A 16,652-nucleotide genomic window follows, 5' to 3' on the forward strand; every position below is an offset into this window, starting at 1 on the left:
TACCTGTTTTGGTGGGAGAGTGTACAGGCCACAGGATGTCCTAGATCAGTGGCTCTCAACCAGGGGTGAAAGTAAGTCGACTGACCTACCGGTACGCTGGGGCCAGCTCTGGCCCCCGGAAGGGGCAGGGCCTAGGGCGGAAGGGGCGGGGTTGAGTGAGTCAGAGCCAGCCCCAGCCCACCCTGTAAGGTAAGTGCCCCCCTCCCACCGGGGTAGCAGCAGCAGCCCGGGGCTCCGGGGGCTATTTAAAGGACCCAGGGCTCCCCTCTTCTACCGCCCCGGCCCTTTAAATAGCCACCGGAGCCCTTGGGAAGTGGCGGGGCTCCAGTGGCTATTTAAAGAACCGGGGTGGCAGAGGCAGCTGGAGCCCCGGCCCTTTAAATAGCCCCCAGAGCCCCTGCACCCTAGGGCTCTGGGAGCTGTTTAAAGGGCCTGGGGCTCCCCTGCTTCTACCGCCCCAGCCCTTTAAATAGCCCCTGGAGTAGCGGTGGCGGGGCTCTGGCAGCTATTTAAAGGGCTGAGGCGGTAGAAGTAGGGGAGCCCCGGGTCCTTTAAATAGCCGCCGGAGCCCTGCAGCCGCTACCCCAAGAGCTCCAGCAGCGGGGCTCTGAAGGCAATTTAAAGGGCCTGGGGCTCCAGCCACTGCTGGGAGCCCCAGGCCCTTTAAATTGCCCCCTGGGGAAGCCAGGCTGCCCCAGTACGGTGCACCTGCTCTTGTCGGTATGCCGGGGCGTACTGGCTTACTTTCACTTCTGCTCTCAACCTTTCCAGACTATTGTACCCCTTTCAGCAGTCTGATTGGTCTTGCATACCCCCAAGTTTCACCTCACTTAAAAACTATTCGCTTACAAAATCAGACATAAAAATACAAGTCTCACAGCACACTATTACTGAGAAAAGAAAAAAGAAAAGGAGTACTTGTGGCACCTTAGAGACTAACCAGTTTATTTGAGCATGAGCTTTCGTGAGCTACAGCTCACTTCATCGGATGCATAGCATATCGTGGAAACTGCAGAAGACATTATATACACACAGAGACCATGAAACAAAACTTCCTCCCACCCCACTGTCCTGCTGCTAACAGCTTATCTAAAGTGATCATCAAGGAAGGCCATTTCCAGCACAAATCCAGGTTTTCTCACCCTTCCCCCCCCTCCCCCCCCCCACAGACACACATACAAACTCACTCTCCTGCTGGTAATAGCCCATCCCTCTTTGAAACCTCTCTTTATAATGCGCATGATAATCAAGGTGAGTCATTTCCAGCACTAATTCAGGTTTTCTCACCCCCCCCCCCCACACACACACACCCCCCTCCAAAAACCACACACACAAACTCACTCTCCTGCTGGCAATAGCTCATCTTACAATGTGCACAGCAATAATCCAAGTTTAACCAGAACGTCTTGGGGGGGGGGGGGGGGGGGTTGTAGGCTACCTTGCCTAGGTTTTTGGAGGGGGGTGTGTGTGTGTGGGGGGGGGTGGTGAGAAAACCTGGATTAGTGCTGGAAATGACCCACCTTGATTATCATGCGCATTATAAAGAGAGGTTTCAAAGAGGGATGGGCTATTACCAGCAGGAGAGTGAGTTTGTATGTGTGTCTGTGTGGGGGGGAGGGGGGGGGAAGGGTGAGAAAACCTGGATTTGTGCTGGAAATGGCCTTCCTTGATGATCACTTTAGATAAGCTGTTAGCAGCAGGACAGTGGGGTGGGAGGAAGTTTTGTTTCATGGTCTCTGTGTGTATATAATGTCTTCTGCAGTTTCCACGATATGCTATGCATCCGATGAAGTGAGCTGTAGCTCACGAAAGCTCATGCTCAAATAAACTGGTTAGTCTCTAAGGTGCCACAAGTACTCCTTTTCTTTTTTCTTTTTACGAATACAGACTAACACGGCTGTTACTCTGAAACCTGTCATTATTACTGAGAAATTGCTTACTTTCTCATTTTTACCATATAATTGTAAAAATATAAATATTATACTATACACTAAAATGTAAGTACATAGAGCAGTATAAACCAGTGATTGTACGAAATTTTAGTTTGTACTGATTTCGCTGGTGCTTTTTAGGTAGCCTGTTGTAAAACTAGGCAAATATCTGGATGAGTTGATGTACCCCCTGGAAGATCACTGCGTACCCCCAGGGGTACGTGTACCCCAGGTTTAAACCACTGTCTTAGATGGCATCATTAGGTAGTTGAGGATAGGTGCTGAGTATTGCCCAAGAGTCAGCTTCCTATGACTCAAGCGGGAAGCACTTTGCAGTACTGGCTCCTAGTATATTTCTGATACTAGACCTCATGCTGCACAATTGCATGTAAAACACACCTCATAAATTTCTGACCACTTACGTATAATTATTGAATTAGTAGGATGTGTGCTAGTCACCATACCTTTTCTTGTACATTATTACTGACTATATTTTAAAGTGTTGTAAAATTTTAGGAATAAAAAGGTTTGTGTCTGAATTATTTTGTTGTAGGTGTGGTCCATTGATTGATCTCTGCAGGGGCCCACATGTGAGACACACTGGAAAAATTAAAGCCTTAAAGATTTTTAAGGTAAAGAGTAGAAATTGATAAGCTTTCAAAGCTAACTAGAGCAGGGGCAAGATTGAATTATACTGATGTGTGTATTAGAGGGTTTTTGTTTTTGTTCCTCCCTCCTCCCCAAAATGCCATAGACTGGGGTCTATTGTCTTGATTGTCGTATCATTGAAGCCATCCTTAACTTTTGCCCCTATGCGCACCCCAAATAAAATTGCTGATTACCATACTTCTGCCCCCCAAAAATTAACTGACTCTTGTCTATCCTGATTGTACTCAGCTCTGTAGTGATGTAAATGAACAGGATCAACTCATTTTTATAGTTTATTAGTGTAGCCATTTGTTTGCAAAGTAAGGGCACATCCATGTTTATTGGCACAAAAAATGTTTTGCTGTTTTCTTTATTTTTAGATCCCATTAACTTGGCCAGCTGCTGACACATGCATCTCAAGACCACCTCTGGTCTGCTACCACATGTTGTTCCCACACCCTCTGTCAAGCCCCCAGTGGGCACACTGAGATTGTCTCCCTTCCACACCAAAAGATCCCTGTAGAGTGGGTGACCACAGGACCTATAATTATATTTTTTCCAAACCTGGAATGCTTACCTTGGGTGGCTTGAAGGGGACTGTAAATCATGTGTAACCTGTAGGAAAAAATCAGTGACAAGCATCTGTTTATATCTTTTTATGTTTTCAAGGCTTTCTTTTCAAGGAAGCAGTCTAGAAACTTATTTTTGTAAATGAAAACTGAGAATCCTTCATTTTTTCCAGGCCCCTGAAAGTCTGGGGCTTACATGACTGCTAATGCTGTCTTAGTTTTCTGTACCTGAAAGTACGGCTTCTTTAAAGTGACATTCTGCACAAAAGAACCAGAATTAACTTGTGCAGATGCTTCTGGTAATTAGGTAATATAAGTTACTGGCAACCATTAATTGGTTAATTTGGTTGGGCGGTCAGAGTCCTTGATCTCCTTTGAACATTCAGCATCCTTTTGTTCAGTTAACTTTGTGCTTGAGATCTGTGGTGCTGTTGTATTTAAATATTCAGATTAAGTGTTCAATCCTCAAAACAGTATCAGTATTTGACTGTGAAAATGAGTTATTTTTACGTTTTCTCCTGTTCTCTACTGTCTTACTGCATCATGTTGTGAAGTTGCGGCATGTTGCTTTACATTCATCTGTAATGTAATGAAATGATGCAAGTTAAAATAACGTGGCCAAGTACAACAAATACATGATTAGAACAATTATTTATTTTTATGCATGCTGTGTTACTATCCCAACAAAAAAGCAGTTCATACATTTAACTGCAAGTATCTTTGTCTTTTAAACCAATATTGGATGACTTGACAATTCTTTTCCCAAGAAGCAGTCAGGTAATCGGATTGCATTAGCATTTATTCTTCCCCTGCAGCTGTGTTTGTATAATACTGTTTTTAAAAAATGTTTGTTTTTTAACATCAGAATTCTTCTACATATTGGGAGGGAAAGGCTGACATGGAAACATTGCAGAGAATCTATGGAATATCCTTCCCTGATAACAAAATGATGAAGGAATGGGAAAAATTCCAAGAGGAAGCCAGAAATCGGGATCATAGGAAAATTGGAAAGGTAGGTACTGTTGATATGTTTATTACTCTTAAAGGATGTTGTTCTGGTGATGATCCAAAATATATTTTTTTCTCCCAAAATGACCCTCTGAAAACTGAGTACTATTAGCCATCCCCAAATGATGGCTAGAAGTAGTTGGGTGACCCATTAACAAAACTAAGAGACTGACTTTGCCATTGCAGATATTATGCATGCTTCATCGTAAAAACGTAGGAATCAGAGATGACTACTAGCCAGGCCAGTTAGTCCATCCCTCTATTCCATATGGGTTGTCTAATGGTGATTTTCTTCCACTGCTTCCCTTATAACTATTCCATGGTCTAATGGGTCTTGTTGTTTTTTGTTTCCTGATATTCATCTTAAATCTTCCTTTGCTTAATTTAATCCTGTTACTCCTATTTATTCTCCCTTGGACCACCCTAAATAATTGTTCTTTCTCCTTGGTGTTCAAACCCTCCTCGGTCCCCTCCCCACATGCCCACCTATGGTTGCCTGCTAGCTAGGCTGTACATACATAATTATTTTAATCTCCGAAATCATTTCTTCTCTTGCCATATCATCCCTCCAGTTTTCTGTTGCCTGCTTTCTTTCTGAATCAGCATGGGATTAAAACTGACAAGAGTCCTGTTCTCTGAATCTCCCAGATGACAGATTAATTTCCTTATATCTAAAATATAAATCAGAAAATAAAGTGTGAAGCAAGTATTTGATGACTTAGATGCACATATGTGCTACAAATAATTGAACTCATTAAGATATTAAACTGAAACTTGTTTACTGAGAAGTATACACGCACTGAGTCTCCATAAGTCCTATTTATGCTTATATATACCTTGTCCAAGCTGACTCTCTCCTCTCTTGTTTGTACTCCAATCTTGCCTAAATTCTAGCCTGTAAACTCAAGGCGCGGACCTGACTAGCTATGTGAGGAACCTACTACACTAGTCAGAATTGTACAGATAATAAATGTGATCTGTGTTTGATCACATTTCATATTAGGATTCCATTTATAAAGTTTTCAAGGGGTTAATAAAAGATCAGTAGATGTTGTATATATGTTCCAGGCATGAGTCCTATGTATGTTACATATGGTTATAAGCATATCAGTAGAAGTTGTTATAACTATATGAGCCACATATTGACTTGTTGGACTCTATAACAATAAAGTAACCATGCATTACAACATCTTGGTCACTTATTAAGCCTTTATAAACTGAATCTTAATATGAAGTATGATCTTTTGTTCAATATGTATTTACATTTGTTTCTTTCCCGGTTAAAAATGGATGAACTGGTGTAACATGATAAATAGGATATTAACACAGGTTCTCTAAAGAAAAATGTACAGTACTAGATTCCCCACTCCTATGCCCAAATTCTTAGCACAGGATTTTGACAAAGTTTCTACTTGCTCAAAATCTTGAGCTATTAAACCATCTCACCTGTGAGTGTTGTGTGCCTGCCAAATGACTTCTTTCCTGCACTAGTGGGTAGGAGTGTTTTAAGGGCTCAGAATTTTGAGGAAATGTGAGATTAGTCAGTCACATGTTTGGAGATGGATCTCTAGTGTCACATGCCTTCTGAAAATCAGAATTACTGGTAAATTATTTTCTCAACATTTTTAATCTTGTTCTTTTCTGTAGTTCTTATTGCTGCATTCTAAAAATATCATTCACTGTCTCTAACAAGGAGTCTTAACACTCTCAATTTAAAAACAGTGATTGAATTGGAAAAACCATTCATGGATACACAAGTGGGCTTACTGAATTCTACATTTATTTGTACAGGAGCAAGAACTTTTCTTCTTCCATGATCTGAGTCCAGGAAGCTGTTTTTTCCTCCCCAAAGGTGCCTTTCTTTATAATACACTAATGGATTTCATACGAGTAAGTGGGCATGTCTTCAAAATTTGTAATCAACATAATTAAACATCTTTCCTTTCTCTTGAAGATGTTGCTTTTTTTCAGACTGGCCTTAGCTCAAATGACACATTTTTTAGGTCCCTTCCAGCCCTACATTTCTATGATTCTTATTGATCCAACTATTGCATTAAGCCTCTCCCACACAAAAAAATGTGTGCCCTGTGTATATATTTGTGTACAGATATACGGAAACTTTAGTGAGGTTGTATGGGGTAACTGCAGGAAGAATTTGACCTTAATTTTTTTTTCTAATTATTAAATCACAATACATTTATAACTTGATCTTAGTCATCTAATCCTTACACATGTGAGTGATCCCATTAATTTCAATAAAGATCTGTTGTAAGTAAGGCTTGCAGGATCAGGCCTTTACTGTATGTAATACACACACTCTAACTTTTTTTTTTTTTTTTTTTCGGCTGCATCACCTTTTGGATTTATTTTCTAGGAAGAATATCACAGGCGTAATTTTACTGAAGTAGTATCACCTAACATCTACAACACTAAACTCTGGGAAGCATCAGGTCACTTGCAGCATTACAGTGAAAACATGTTCTCATTTGATGTTGAGAAGGAAACATTTGCCCTTAAGCCCATGAACTGTCCAGGACATTGGTTTGTATTATCTTTCCTATTTTCCTACTTGTGAAGGTAGTGTTTTGAGGCTCAGGGAAATTAATATAGTAATACACTAAAGTTAATATATAGTAAAACCTATACAGTAGATAACCCTTATAGGGCAATCAGCTGTCCTCAGTGCCTGTCCCAAGGTATCTTTAGAGAGCTTGCGTACAGTTCTGCTCCTGTTTATTAAATACATGTTTAGGGGAAGAAAAGATATAATTTGCATCTCTCTTTGTTTTTTTGCAGTTTGTTTAAAATTTACATTGGATAGGGATGGGATGATCTCATGGCTAGAAAGTAGGACAGGGTGTTGGAAACCACTGAGTTCTAACTTCAGCTCCAGCAGGGACTTGTTTCTGTGGTCTTTGTCAAGTTACATTTTGCTGTGGCTGATTTCCACCGTCTGTATAATGGTGGCTATACTTGCCTACCCTTCAGGGGTGTGGAGAGAATTAATTGGTATAGTCTTGCAAAGTGTTATGTAACTGATAACATATTTATCTTGTTTTTTCTTTGGGCTAAAATTGTTTAGTTCAAAATATCTTGGGCCTTGTGGAAGAATATTAGCATGTTAAAAAAAGCCAAAGAATGTTGGGTATAAGTTTTCCTGCCTAAATATACTTTGCTCTTCTAGCTTGATGTTCGCTCATCGCCCGCGCTCATGGAGGGAAATGCCTATTAGATTTGCAGACTTTGGGGTTCTTCATAGAAATGAACTCTCAGGGACTTTGAGTGGTTTGACACGAGTCAGGCGTTTTCAACAGGATGATGCACACATCTTTTGCACAATGGAACAGGTGAAGAACTTTTTAGCCTTTATCTTCTCTTGGCATGTTATTGTGTAGCTTAAGTGCAACATTTGTTGCTTTTATTTCATCCCTATTGTTAGGTTGCTTCCTTCTAATTCATCTGGAATTCAGTATGTCTTAGCTTTCAAAATAATTGCTTAAGTCAGTACCCTATCATGCTTAGTGTCGACATCAGAAATTGCCAACAGCATAATGCCCTGATGTTTTATTAAGTTTTCCTTTTATGGCATAAATCGTGTTTATTTGCAAAGAAGAACAATAAGCATTTGAGATGTTACTGACTGCGGGTTGTTGAGTAGGCCTACCTGGAGTTGTATATCTACAGGAAAAAATCCTACACGGGATCTTACTTTTACATATCTTGACACAAGGATATTGAAGCAAGAATGACAGAGCCCCAAGAGATCAAATAACCAAGCAAAAAGTGGTATACTAATGAAAAAAGTGGTATATCATGGCGATGTTCTCCGCTTAACTATGTTGAGTAGTATCTTATTCCATGAGTGATCCCAAAGATTTCAATGGGGAGTAAATTAATACACTGTGTGAGAGAGAGTGGTAGAACCTGGCCTCAAAATCCCAGGCCTACGAAACATGCTTCTGATTCTGAAAAAATAAAGCAAGCCTAATTACAGTGATAAAACAATAGTAATGATCAACCAGTTCTCCGTGGCAGCATTTTGATGTTCTGTTTGTCAGTTGATTTGTGTTGCTTAAATTTCAGATTGAGGAAGAAATGAAGGGCTGTCTGAACTTTCTGAAGTCAGTTTACACAGTGTTTGGTTTTACTTTGCAATTGCACCTTTCTACAAGACCTGAAAACTTCCTAGGAGAAGTAGAGATCTGGGACCATGCAGAAAAGGTAATGCAGGAAGGTACTTAATACTTCCATTCACATAAATTTAATGCATTTTAATAGGGTTAAATGTATCCATCTCAGAACAAAGAATGTAGGATAGGGAACTCTTTCCTGGGAAGCAGGGACTCTGAAAAAGATTTGGAGGTCATGGTGAATAATCAGCTGAATATGAGCTCCCAAAAGAGCTAATGTCATCGTGGGATGCATAAACAGAGGAATCTCAAGTAGGAAGAGAGAGGTTGTTTTGCCTCTATCTTTAGCACTGGTGTGACTAGTGCTGGGATACTGTGTCCAGTGTGGTGCCCACAATTCAAGAAAGATAATGGAAAAATTGGAGAGTGTTCAGAGAAGAGCCACAAGAACATTTAAAGGATTAGAAAACATGCTTTAGAGCAGTGGTGGGCCACCTGCAACCCGTGGGAGCTCAAGAAGCTCAATCTGTTTAGTTTGAAGAGGAGGTTAAGGAGTGACTTGGTTACAGTCTTCAAGTATCTACATGGGGAAAACATTAAACAACGTGTTCTTCAATCTAGCAGAGAAAGGTATAACATGATCCAATGGCTGAAAGTTGAAGCTAGATAAATTCAGGCTGGAAATAAGGCAAAATATTTTTTAAAGTGAGTAATTAACCATTGGAAGAACTTATGAAGGGTCATAGTGGATTTTCCACTGCCAATTTTGAAATCAGGATTTGATGTTTTTCTAAAATATATGCTCTGAGAATTATTTTGGCAGAAGTTCTATGGCCTGTGTTATACAGGAGATCAGACTAGACAATCACAATGGTCCTGTCTGGCCTTGGAATCTGTGAAACATAAAACTGTCTAACGTCCAGTCTTGCAAACCTTCAGTCATGCTGAAGTCAGTGAGATTATTTACACGAATAGGAGGGGTTTTTTAGGACTGGGCTCTAAAATCTGTACTTGATAGATATGCTTGCTGAGAGATGTGAAGCACTGACCAAACAAATCTCTTGATTCATATAGTTTCTTGTACATTCCCATAGCTTGAACTGACTTTTGACCAGAAATTTCTTTTTGTTGATCTCCACTTACTCTATAGCTACAAAAGCCAGGATTTAAAGTAATTATGTTTTTTTAAGCTGTATTAGTTCAAAACTCTTTATATTGCTAAGATATTTGAGTCAGTCCTACCCATTTTCTTACTTTGTGTGACTTAATCTTTGAAGTACAGCTCTTTTCCTCACCTTCCCCTTCATGGCTTTGGCAGGACTGTGTTAAAAGAAATACAATTTTTAAAAAAAACTGTAATGTTTAAACTTCATCTTTATGATTTTTATAATTAGCAATTACAAAACAGTTTGAATGACTTTGGAGAGCCATGGAAGTTGAATCCAGGAGATGGAGCGTTTTATGGTCCTAAGGTTAGTAAATCAGTGCAGTTCTGCAATGAAGCTCTAATGCAGCTTTGGGGGTGCATAATAGAGTAACCAAAAAAACAGCATATAGTAACTGCGGCATTTCCTTTGCAGATTGATATTAAAATCAAAGATGCTATTGGCAGGTACCATCAGTGTGCTACCATCCAACTTGACTTCCAGCTACCAATCAGATTTAACCTTACTTATGTGGGGTAAGTGCTTGAATTCTTAATTTATCAGCTACATGACAGATATTTTTAATGAGAGCTACAAACAGTGAAAGTAAAAAAAATTGAGTTAAACAAAAGCAGTTTAATTATTTACTAGCCTCTGGACGAGCGGCTGACCTACCACTAAATGCCTAGGTGCCCTAGCGCGGCAAGAGATCCCCAGCAGTGGAAATGAGTACTTGGACTGGGCCCTGAGCCGAGGATTTCCTCCTAATTTAGTAGTGTGTTCAACTGCTCAGTTTTATTGTAAATGTAAATGAGCAGAAAAAATTGATAACTTGTCTGTCTGGTCTGCTCTTCCTGAAGAGAACTGAGTGCATCTGACCTTAGGTAGCCTTTGAGGAAACTTATTTGGGACAGACACACTAATCAATCACTATGGTTTGATGCCTCCATGGAACACATTAAGTTTACACATTAAACTCTCAGCACCTTGCAGGATTGGGTTCTTGACACAGTCACAATTTTAAAGTAAAGATCAGATCAGCTGGGTTATCCTTGATGGAGGTGCATAAATCATACATGAACAATTCTTTTGGAGAAGGGAGATACCATTTTTGGTTTCCAGCTTGAGAGAAGAACACTTTCTTGTAGAATAAACAAATCTGTGACAGTCATGTTGTCCTTGGACAAGTACTTCCATTAGTTTTCTGTTTTGCCACATTTGATTGTGTGGTAATTTCTCTCCTCTGACTTTTTTTAATAAAAAAAGCAGGATCTTTGTTTTGGATTTGATCTGCTCTTGCTGCTTATTTGTCATCTGAAGTCCCAATTTGTTTATTTTTTACAGCATGATAATCACCACAGAAACCAAAGGATTGAAGCTTCAGATGTGAAATAAGCAGTAGGAACAGGGGAGATCCTAATGAAGATAATATTTTAATGTAAATGTCAGTAAAAATGAGTGGAAAGAAGTATATCAGAGATGAAAATATATAGATGTGGACCTGAGTCAGAGTTGGAATCTGAATCCAAGTTCACAGTGGTTTACAAAAACAGGGTTTTCTTTTGTGCCCGTTTCTCATTATATGTAGGCAGGATTATTTCAAACTGCTTTGACCATCAATTATTTCATGAATGTCAGTATGTCACAGTAAATTTGGAGTGAAAGCAGTTGGATTTCATGCAGTTAATAACTTGCTAATATTTAATCTTATACTTATATAAAAATCAAAGTAGAAGATGGAAAAATTACAGTAAGTTTATATGTGTGCTGATTAAGATAAATGTCTTAATCTTCTTTCTGTCTGTCTTTCTTTCTTTCTTTGCAGTAAGGATAGTGATGATAAGAAAAGGCCAGTGATCATTCATAGAGCTGTTTTGGGTTCAGTGGAGAGAATGATAGCTATTCTAGCAGAAAATTATGGAGGAAAATGGTATGTGACACATGTACAGTACTAAGAAACAATTAGGAACATAGCTAGAAAATATAGAAACTTCCTAATAGCCAACACATCATAATGCAAAATATTTCACCAAGACTCTTAGCAAAGTAGTACAGGCAAAACAACCAAAAGGTGGAATGTCTCACTGAGGCCTGAGTGCCATAAAATCATTAATATAATGGTTCATATTTAAAATATTAAGACTACTGTATACAGTAGACAAACTCAAACATGACATAATTGTAGACTAAGATAAAAGATCAGAAATTCAGTTTTACAAGATTATAATAAAACTAGTACAGTAAGACCAATTATAAATATGGCAATTGAAACGTTCGCAGAATACATTTTATTCAGCCTTCATTATTTAGCTTGCAGATTCATTTTTTATACTTATGACTGTTGTACATATATAGATCCATAAATTAAAGAGTCTTAACATAGTAAAAGCTGCTCCCTTATTCATGATTAATATCTGAAAGATAATTTCTTCATTAATTAGTGATAAAATACCACCACTGAATGGAGGGGGGCAGAAAGGGAACAGATCTCACTCACGAACACACAGTCCACCTATTATTTTAAAAGTCTAAAATAAAGGAAAATGGATCATGTGTGAAAAATTAAAATGCAGTCTAGTTATGAAACCAAACGTGTAACTTGGAAAGGAACAAGAGATCAAAGTTGTGTATATATCTTCATGCCCTGGGGGTTTGTATCCGGAGCTCATTCAAGGGATTCCAGACTTTTATCTAAGCTAGTTGGTCCTGAAGTCACAAGCAGAAGTGCAAAATCCCAGGGTGGTGGTGTCACTAGAATATTTCCTTCAGAGAACGATACCTACAAGTGATTTCCCTTTACACCGTAATATGAACGGACTCCAAAGCAACCTGAAAATGTTGATTATTGTACGGTAATGTTTTCTCTCTTTTTAACAACATTAACACGAAAGTAAATTTAAACTTAAACTAGTAACCTTTTTCCTTATATTTTTTTTCCTATTGTTCTAAGGAACAGCGGTGCATATAATATTCTGTAGTGTCTAAAGATCAATTAGCTACAACAGAGGTGGATTGAATTCATGACATTATTTTAGTTTTAACAGTAAATTTCATGGCCTCTGTTTATTTAACCTAGATCCAAAATTATTCATTAATATATTACGTTCTAGGTCAGGGTTCTCAACCTTTTTCTTTCTGAGGCCCCGCCAACATGCTATTAAAAACACCATGGCCTAGTTGTGCCACAACAACTGTTGTTTTGCATATGTAAGCCAGGGCTGGCCTTACGGGATAGCAAGCAGGGCAATTGCTCAGGCTTCGGCTTCAACCCCGGGTAGTGGGGCTTGGAGCCCTGGGCTTCAGTCCCATGCAGTGGGGCTTTGGCTTTCTGCACTGGGTCCCAGCGAGTCTAACACCAGCCCTGCTTGCCAGGCCCCCTGAAACCTTCTCGCAGCCCCCCAGAGGCCTCAGAAACTGTTGTTCTAGGTGAATTGAGCAAGATAAAGATCATGCCTTAGCCTAGATGTCTAATTTTCAAAAATATTTAATTTTAAAATTTATTCAGCTACTCTTAGGGCATATAAACACTGGCATGAATGGAAGGTGTGTGTTTTGTGTGTGTGTATATATATACATACATTTTATTTTTGTTACATTTGCCAGGCCTTTCTGGCTCTCTCCTCGCCAAGTCATGGTTGTCCCTGTGGGGCCTACTTGTGAAAAATATGCTCAGCAGGTAAGAGTAAACTTCCTTTTAAAAAATAGAAATAAATTTTATTTTATCAGCTATTGGATAACCTATAATTCCATCCTAGAACAGAAACATGTGTAACTCTTAGGAAATATAGACATGCTTGGCAGAGATGAAAGCATTGTTGTTGTAGTCTTTATTACTTTCTAAAATGGTCATGAATCTAAGAAGGGGACATGTAATTCCTAACAAAAATAACATTATTTTGGGCTTTCTTTCTGCTTAGGCTTCAGTAATTCTCTAATTTAAAAAAAAATAATAGTCCTAGAGTAGCCATCTCGTATATTGTAATCAGTGTTTTATTATAAAGTTGTCTGTTAAGATAACAGAATAAATTTGCTCTAATCCTGCCAATACATAAGTTTGTGTAATTTTCTCAAGTGAATAGTCTCAATGCTTTCAGTGGAACTCATCGCAAGAGCATATGTATGCATACTTAAATGCTTTGCAGGATCAGAGTCATGATCTCTGGTGAAGTATATATACTGTAATATTAATGAAACTTTAACTTTCTTTTAGGTTTGCTGTGAATTTTTTGAAGCAGGATTTATGGCTGATGTTGATCTAGATCACAGCTGCACATTAAACAAGAAAATAAGAAATGCACAGCTTGCACAGTATAATTTTATTTTAGGTAATTGTGTATTTAGGTTTCTGATCATTTTAAGTGTTTTCTTTGTTAAATTTTGGTTATAAACTTCAAATGCTAGTATGGAATTTGACTTTATTTTAAATTTCATAACGTAAACAGGAGATTAAGCAGACTTCAGCAAATTAGTTAAAGCAGAGTTTCTTTGCACATATTTAAAAAAAAAGAAAAAGGAATAGGTGCGAGTGTAAAATAGTTTTATGTTTAAATGGTAGGGCATATCTTCTTTAATGTGTGAAAGGACTAAGATACGGGGCTGGAGTGGTGACCAGCACTGGTCCCAGTGAATTTTTCTCTAGTAGTTATTTACTCTTCAAAAGTTACAAGCTTGCTGCATATCCATTAATGTCTTTCTGTAATATTTCTCTTGCAGTGGTTGGAGAAAAGGAAAAAGTGAATAATGCTGTCAATGTGCGAACAAGAGACAATAAGGTTCATGGAGAGATTTTGGTAACGTCTGCCATTGAAAAACTAAAGAAACTGAAGAAATCACATACTTTATATGCAGAGGAAGAATTCTGAAATTGCTGCTAACTGGGAGCTATGTTAACTCTAAAGGAAGCCAATTATTTTTCCTCCTCTCTCGAATACTGTTGTGCTTATTTGCAAGGTCTTTGAATTGATGAACAAAAATGTAGCTGATGTGGGTGCTTTTGGGATAGTGTGAAGGACAGATGCAAACCTTGGACTCCTCTAGCAATCACATGAATCTATAGCAACTGGAAAATTCCAATTAGGAAAAAACCCTACACCTGTGCTACAAAATGTATTGTTTCTGCTATATAAATAAAGCTGGGGCTCTATTACAGTGATCAAGAGAAAAACACTGGAAAGTGTACTTGCTGCTACTGCTAAAAAACTTAATCAGGTAGTCAGAAGGTAGCTATGTAACTTACTTGTCTTGCATCAGAAACTTGGCAGCTTGTAGATGAAATTAAAATGCTCCTCATATATTTGTTTTGACCTCAGTTTTCTCAAATATTTTTGTTTGGGTCCTGCCTAGTTCCTACTGAACTAATGTCTACAGGCTACACGCATGTTGGTAGTATTGTTGTAAGTCTCAGCAGCAAAGACAGGTACTGAATGGGCATTATGATTGAATAACCACTTATTTCAAAGGTGACCACCTAGAGAGAGGTTGAATTATACTGCCTAAGCAATGTAGGGAACATAGGTTGTTGGCTGTAGGGTTCTTGTTCTGTGAATACATGGAAAACCTCCATTTCCAGTGCTGTAAACTTGGCTCCTTTCACAAGTACTAAATTCACTTAGAAAAGACTTAAAAACAAAACAAAACAAAACCAAAAAAACCCAACCCCTCCGTAGAATGCATTGTGGTGTTTCTGCTTTGTTTGGGATATGGGCATTAGAAAAAAATGTTGAAAAATCTGTTTCATGTAAATTTCCTTAATTATTTTATCTTTACAACAGAGTTTATTGGAAACATCAGCCTAGTTGTATGTTGAATCTAAATTTGTACTTTTAATTGCTCCATTTTGTAATTAGATTAAAAAGTTTACTCTTCCTGGCAATTGAATAAATCTTCACTAGAACAATCTGTTCAGAGATGTTTATTCTCTGTACAAGTCTAATGATCTAATTTCATGTTTTTTTTGTACAGTTGTTTCAGTAATGTGGCTTGTCTAATTTTTGTTCAACTTGATGATATTAAATAGCACTAAACCAATTGTCTGAAACAATCTAAATTAGGTACACTGACTTACATAATTAGTTTCCTGACATCTTAAAAAATAAAGCAGAAAGTAGGATTTAATGTATAAGTATTTTACTTAAACAGAAAATTCAAAGTTAATATTAACCTTCTGCGTGACATTTGTGCACCTTTGAGTCTACTCTTTGGGCCCAGTCCTGGGAGTCCTTGAACATGCAAAATTGCCTATACTAATCTGGCCCTTGAAGAGCAGGACATAATTTCCTCTGTATAGAAAGAGTCAGTGTCTTGGAGTAGCACAGGTGTATGACAGTGGTGTTGTGCTACAACTGGAGAAGAAGCAGCCCTAATGGAGTACAGTATCACAAAAATATGTAATTAATTTTATAGCATTCAAAAATGTTCTGTTACAGACAGGAAGACATGATTTCTGTCCTGAAAAGCTTACAATCTAATTTCAGTATGATGCAGTAAATATTTTTTTTGTTAATTTAATCAAAAAAGTATGTAATGTTGACATTAGTCTAGCATGAAGTATAGTTTAAAACCTGTGGAATCTGCTATGTTCAAATGGATGTTATAAAAATATTACTAAGCAAATATATAAAGTGGTATTTTGGAAATATCATTCATCTGTAACTAATGATGTCTGCAGTAATGGCCTTTATCTTCAGATCCTCTTTAAAGATGTATATTTTCTTCCTAATTTTTATTTCACTTCCTGTTCTATTAATGGAAGTTGAGGAGGAAATATTCTGTAAAGTTTTTTTTTTTAAGTAACAGTATAATTTTTCTCCCCTTTTCTTACCTCATGGTCACTTCAAAAACTTTGGCAATGATTACCCTTACTTCCCCCCGACCCCAAAGTTTTTGAGGGCTAACAGGGAAAAGAGCAAGTAAAAATAGTTTTTCTCCTCTACACAAAATGCCAAGGAAGAGGTGTGAAATATATGGCCTAGGGGCTGCATCTGGCCCGTCTTATGTACCCTACATGACAAACTTAAGCTATGCAGAATTTAAGTTTTTATTTTGTTTTGTTTTTTTGAAGTGTAAATTTCTAGGACCCCTGACTGCAAATATAACCTTCCAAATGTGAACAGTTGTAAATCTGTTATATGTCCACTTGCATTTGCAGACAGTCTGAAACAATGACTCCAATTGATAGGGAATAGGTAAATTTACCTGTCTCAATGTAGTGTCATCTCATAG

The 16,652-nt window shown here is 38.1% G+C and overlaps 1 protein-coding gene across 2 annotated transcripts in view; it reads left to right on the forward strand.

Annotated features, from left to right (window-relative positions):
* The window catches only part of LOC141995210 (threonine--tRNA ligase 2, cytoplasmic-like), a 28,068-nt gene extending 12,073 nt beyond the window's left edge, over positions 1-15,995 (forward strand). Inside the window, exons 9-20 of one of the 2 annotated variants that reach the window (XM_074966217.1) lie at positions 2,485-2,563; positions 4,014-4,160; positions 5,948-6,046; positions 6,531-6,697; positions 7,341-7,503; positions 8,240-8,377; positions 9,681-9,758; positions 9,867-9,967; positions 11,257-11,361; positions 13,035-13,107; positions 13,642-13,756; positions 14,145-15,995. In XM_074966217.1, coding sequence (XP_074822318.1) covers positions 2,485-2,563; positions 4,014-4,160; positions 5,948-6,046; positions 6,531-6,697; positions 7,341-7,503; positions 8,240-8,377; positions 9,681-9,758; positions 9,867-9,967; positions 11,257-11,361; positions 13,035-13,107; positions 13,642-13,756; positions 14,145-14,293 — 1,414 coding nt within the window. In that variant the 3' untranslated portion in view covers positions 14,294-15,995. The remainder of the gene's footprint in view (positions 1-2,484; positions 2,564-4,013; positions 4,161-5,947; positions 6,047-6,530; positions 6,698-7,340; positions 7,504-8,239; positions 8,378-9,680; positions 9,759-9,866; positions 9,968-11,256; positions 11,362-13,034; positions 13,108-13,641; positions 13,757-14,144) is intronic. The other variant, XM_074966216.1, reaches the window with a different exon arrangement.
* Positions 15,996-16,652: the final 657 nt, after the last annotated feature.

Source organism: Natator depressus, chromosome 10 (assembly GCF_965152275.1).
Source record: "Natator depressus isolate rNatDep1 chromosome 10, rNatDep2.hap1, whole genome shotgun sequence".
Classification (NCBI taxonomy): domain Eukaryota; kingdom Metazoa; phylum Chordata; order Testudines; family Cheloniidae; genus Natator; species Natator depressus.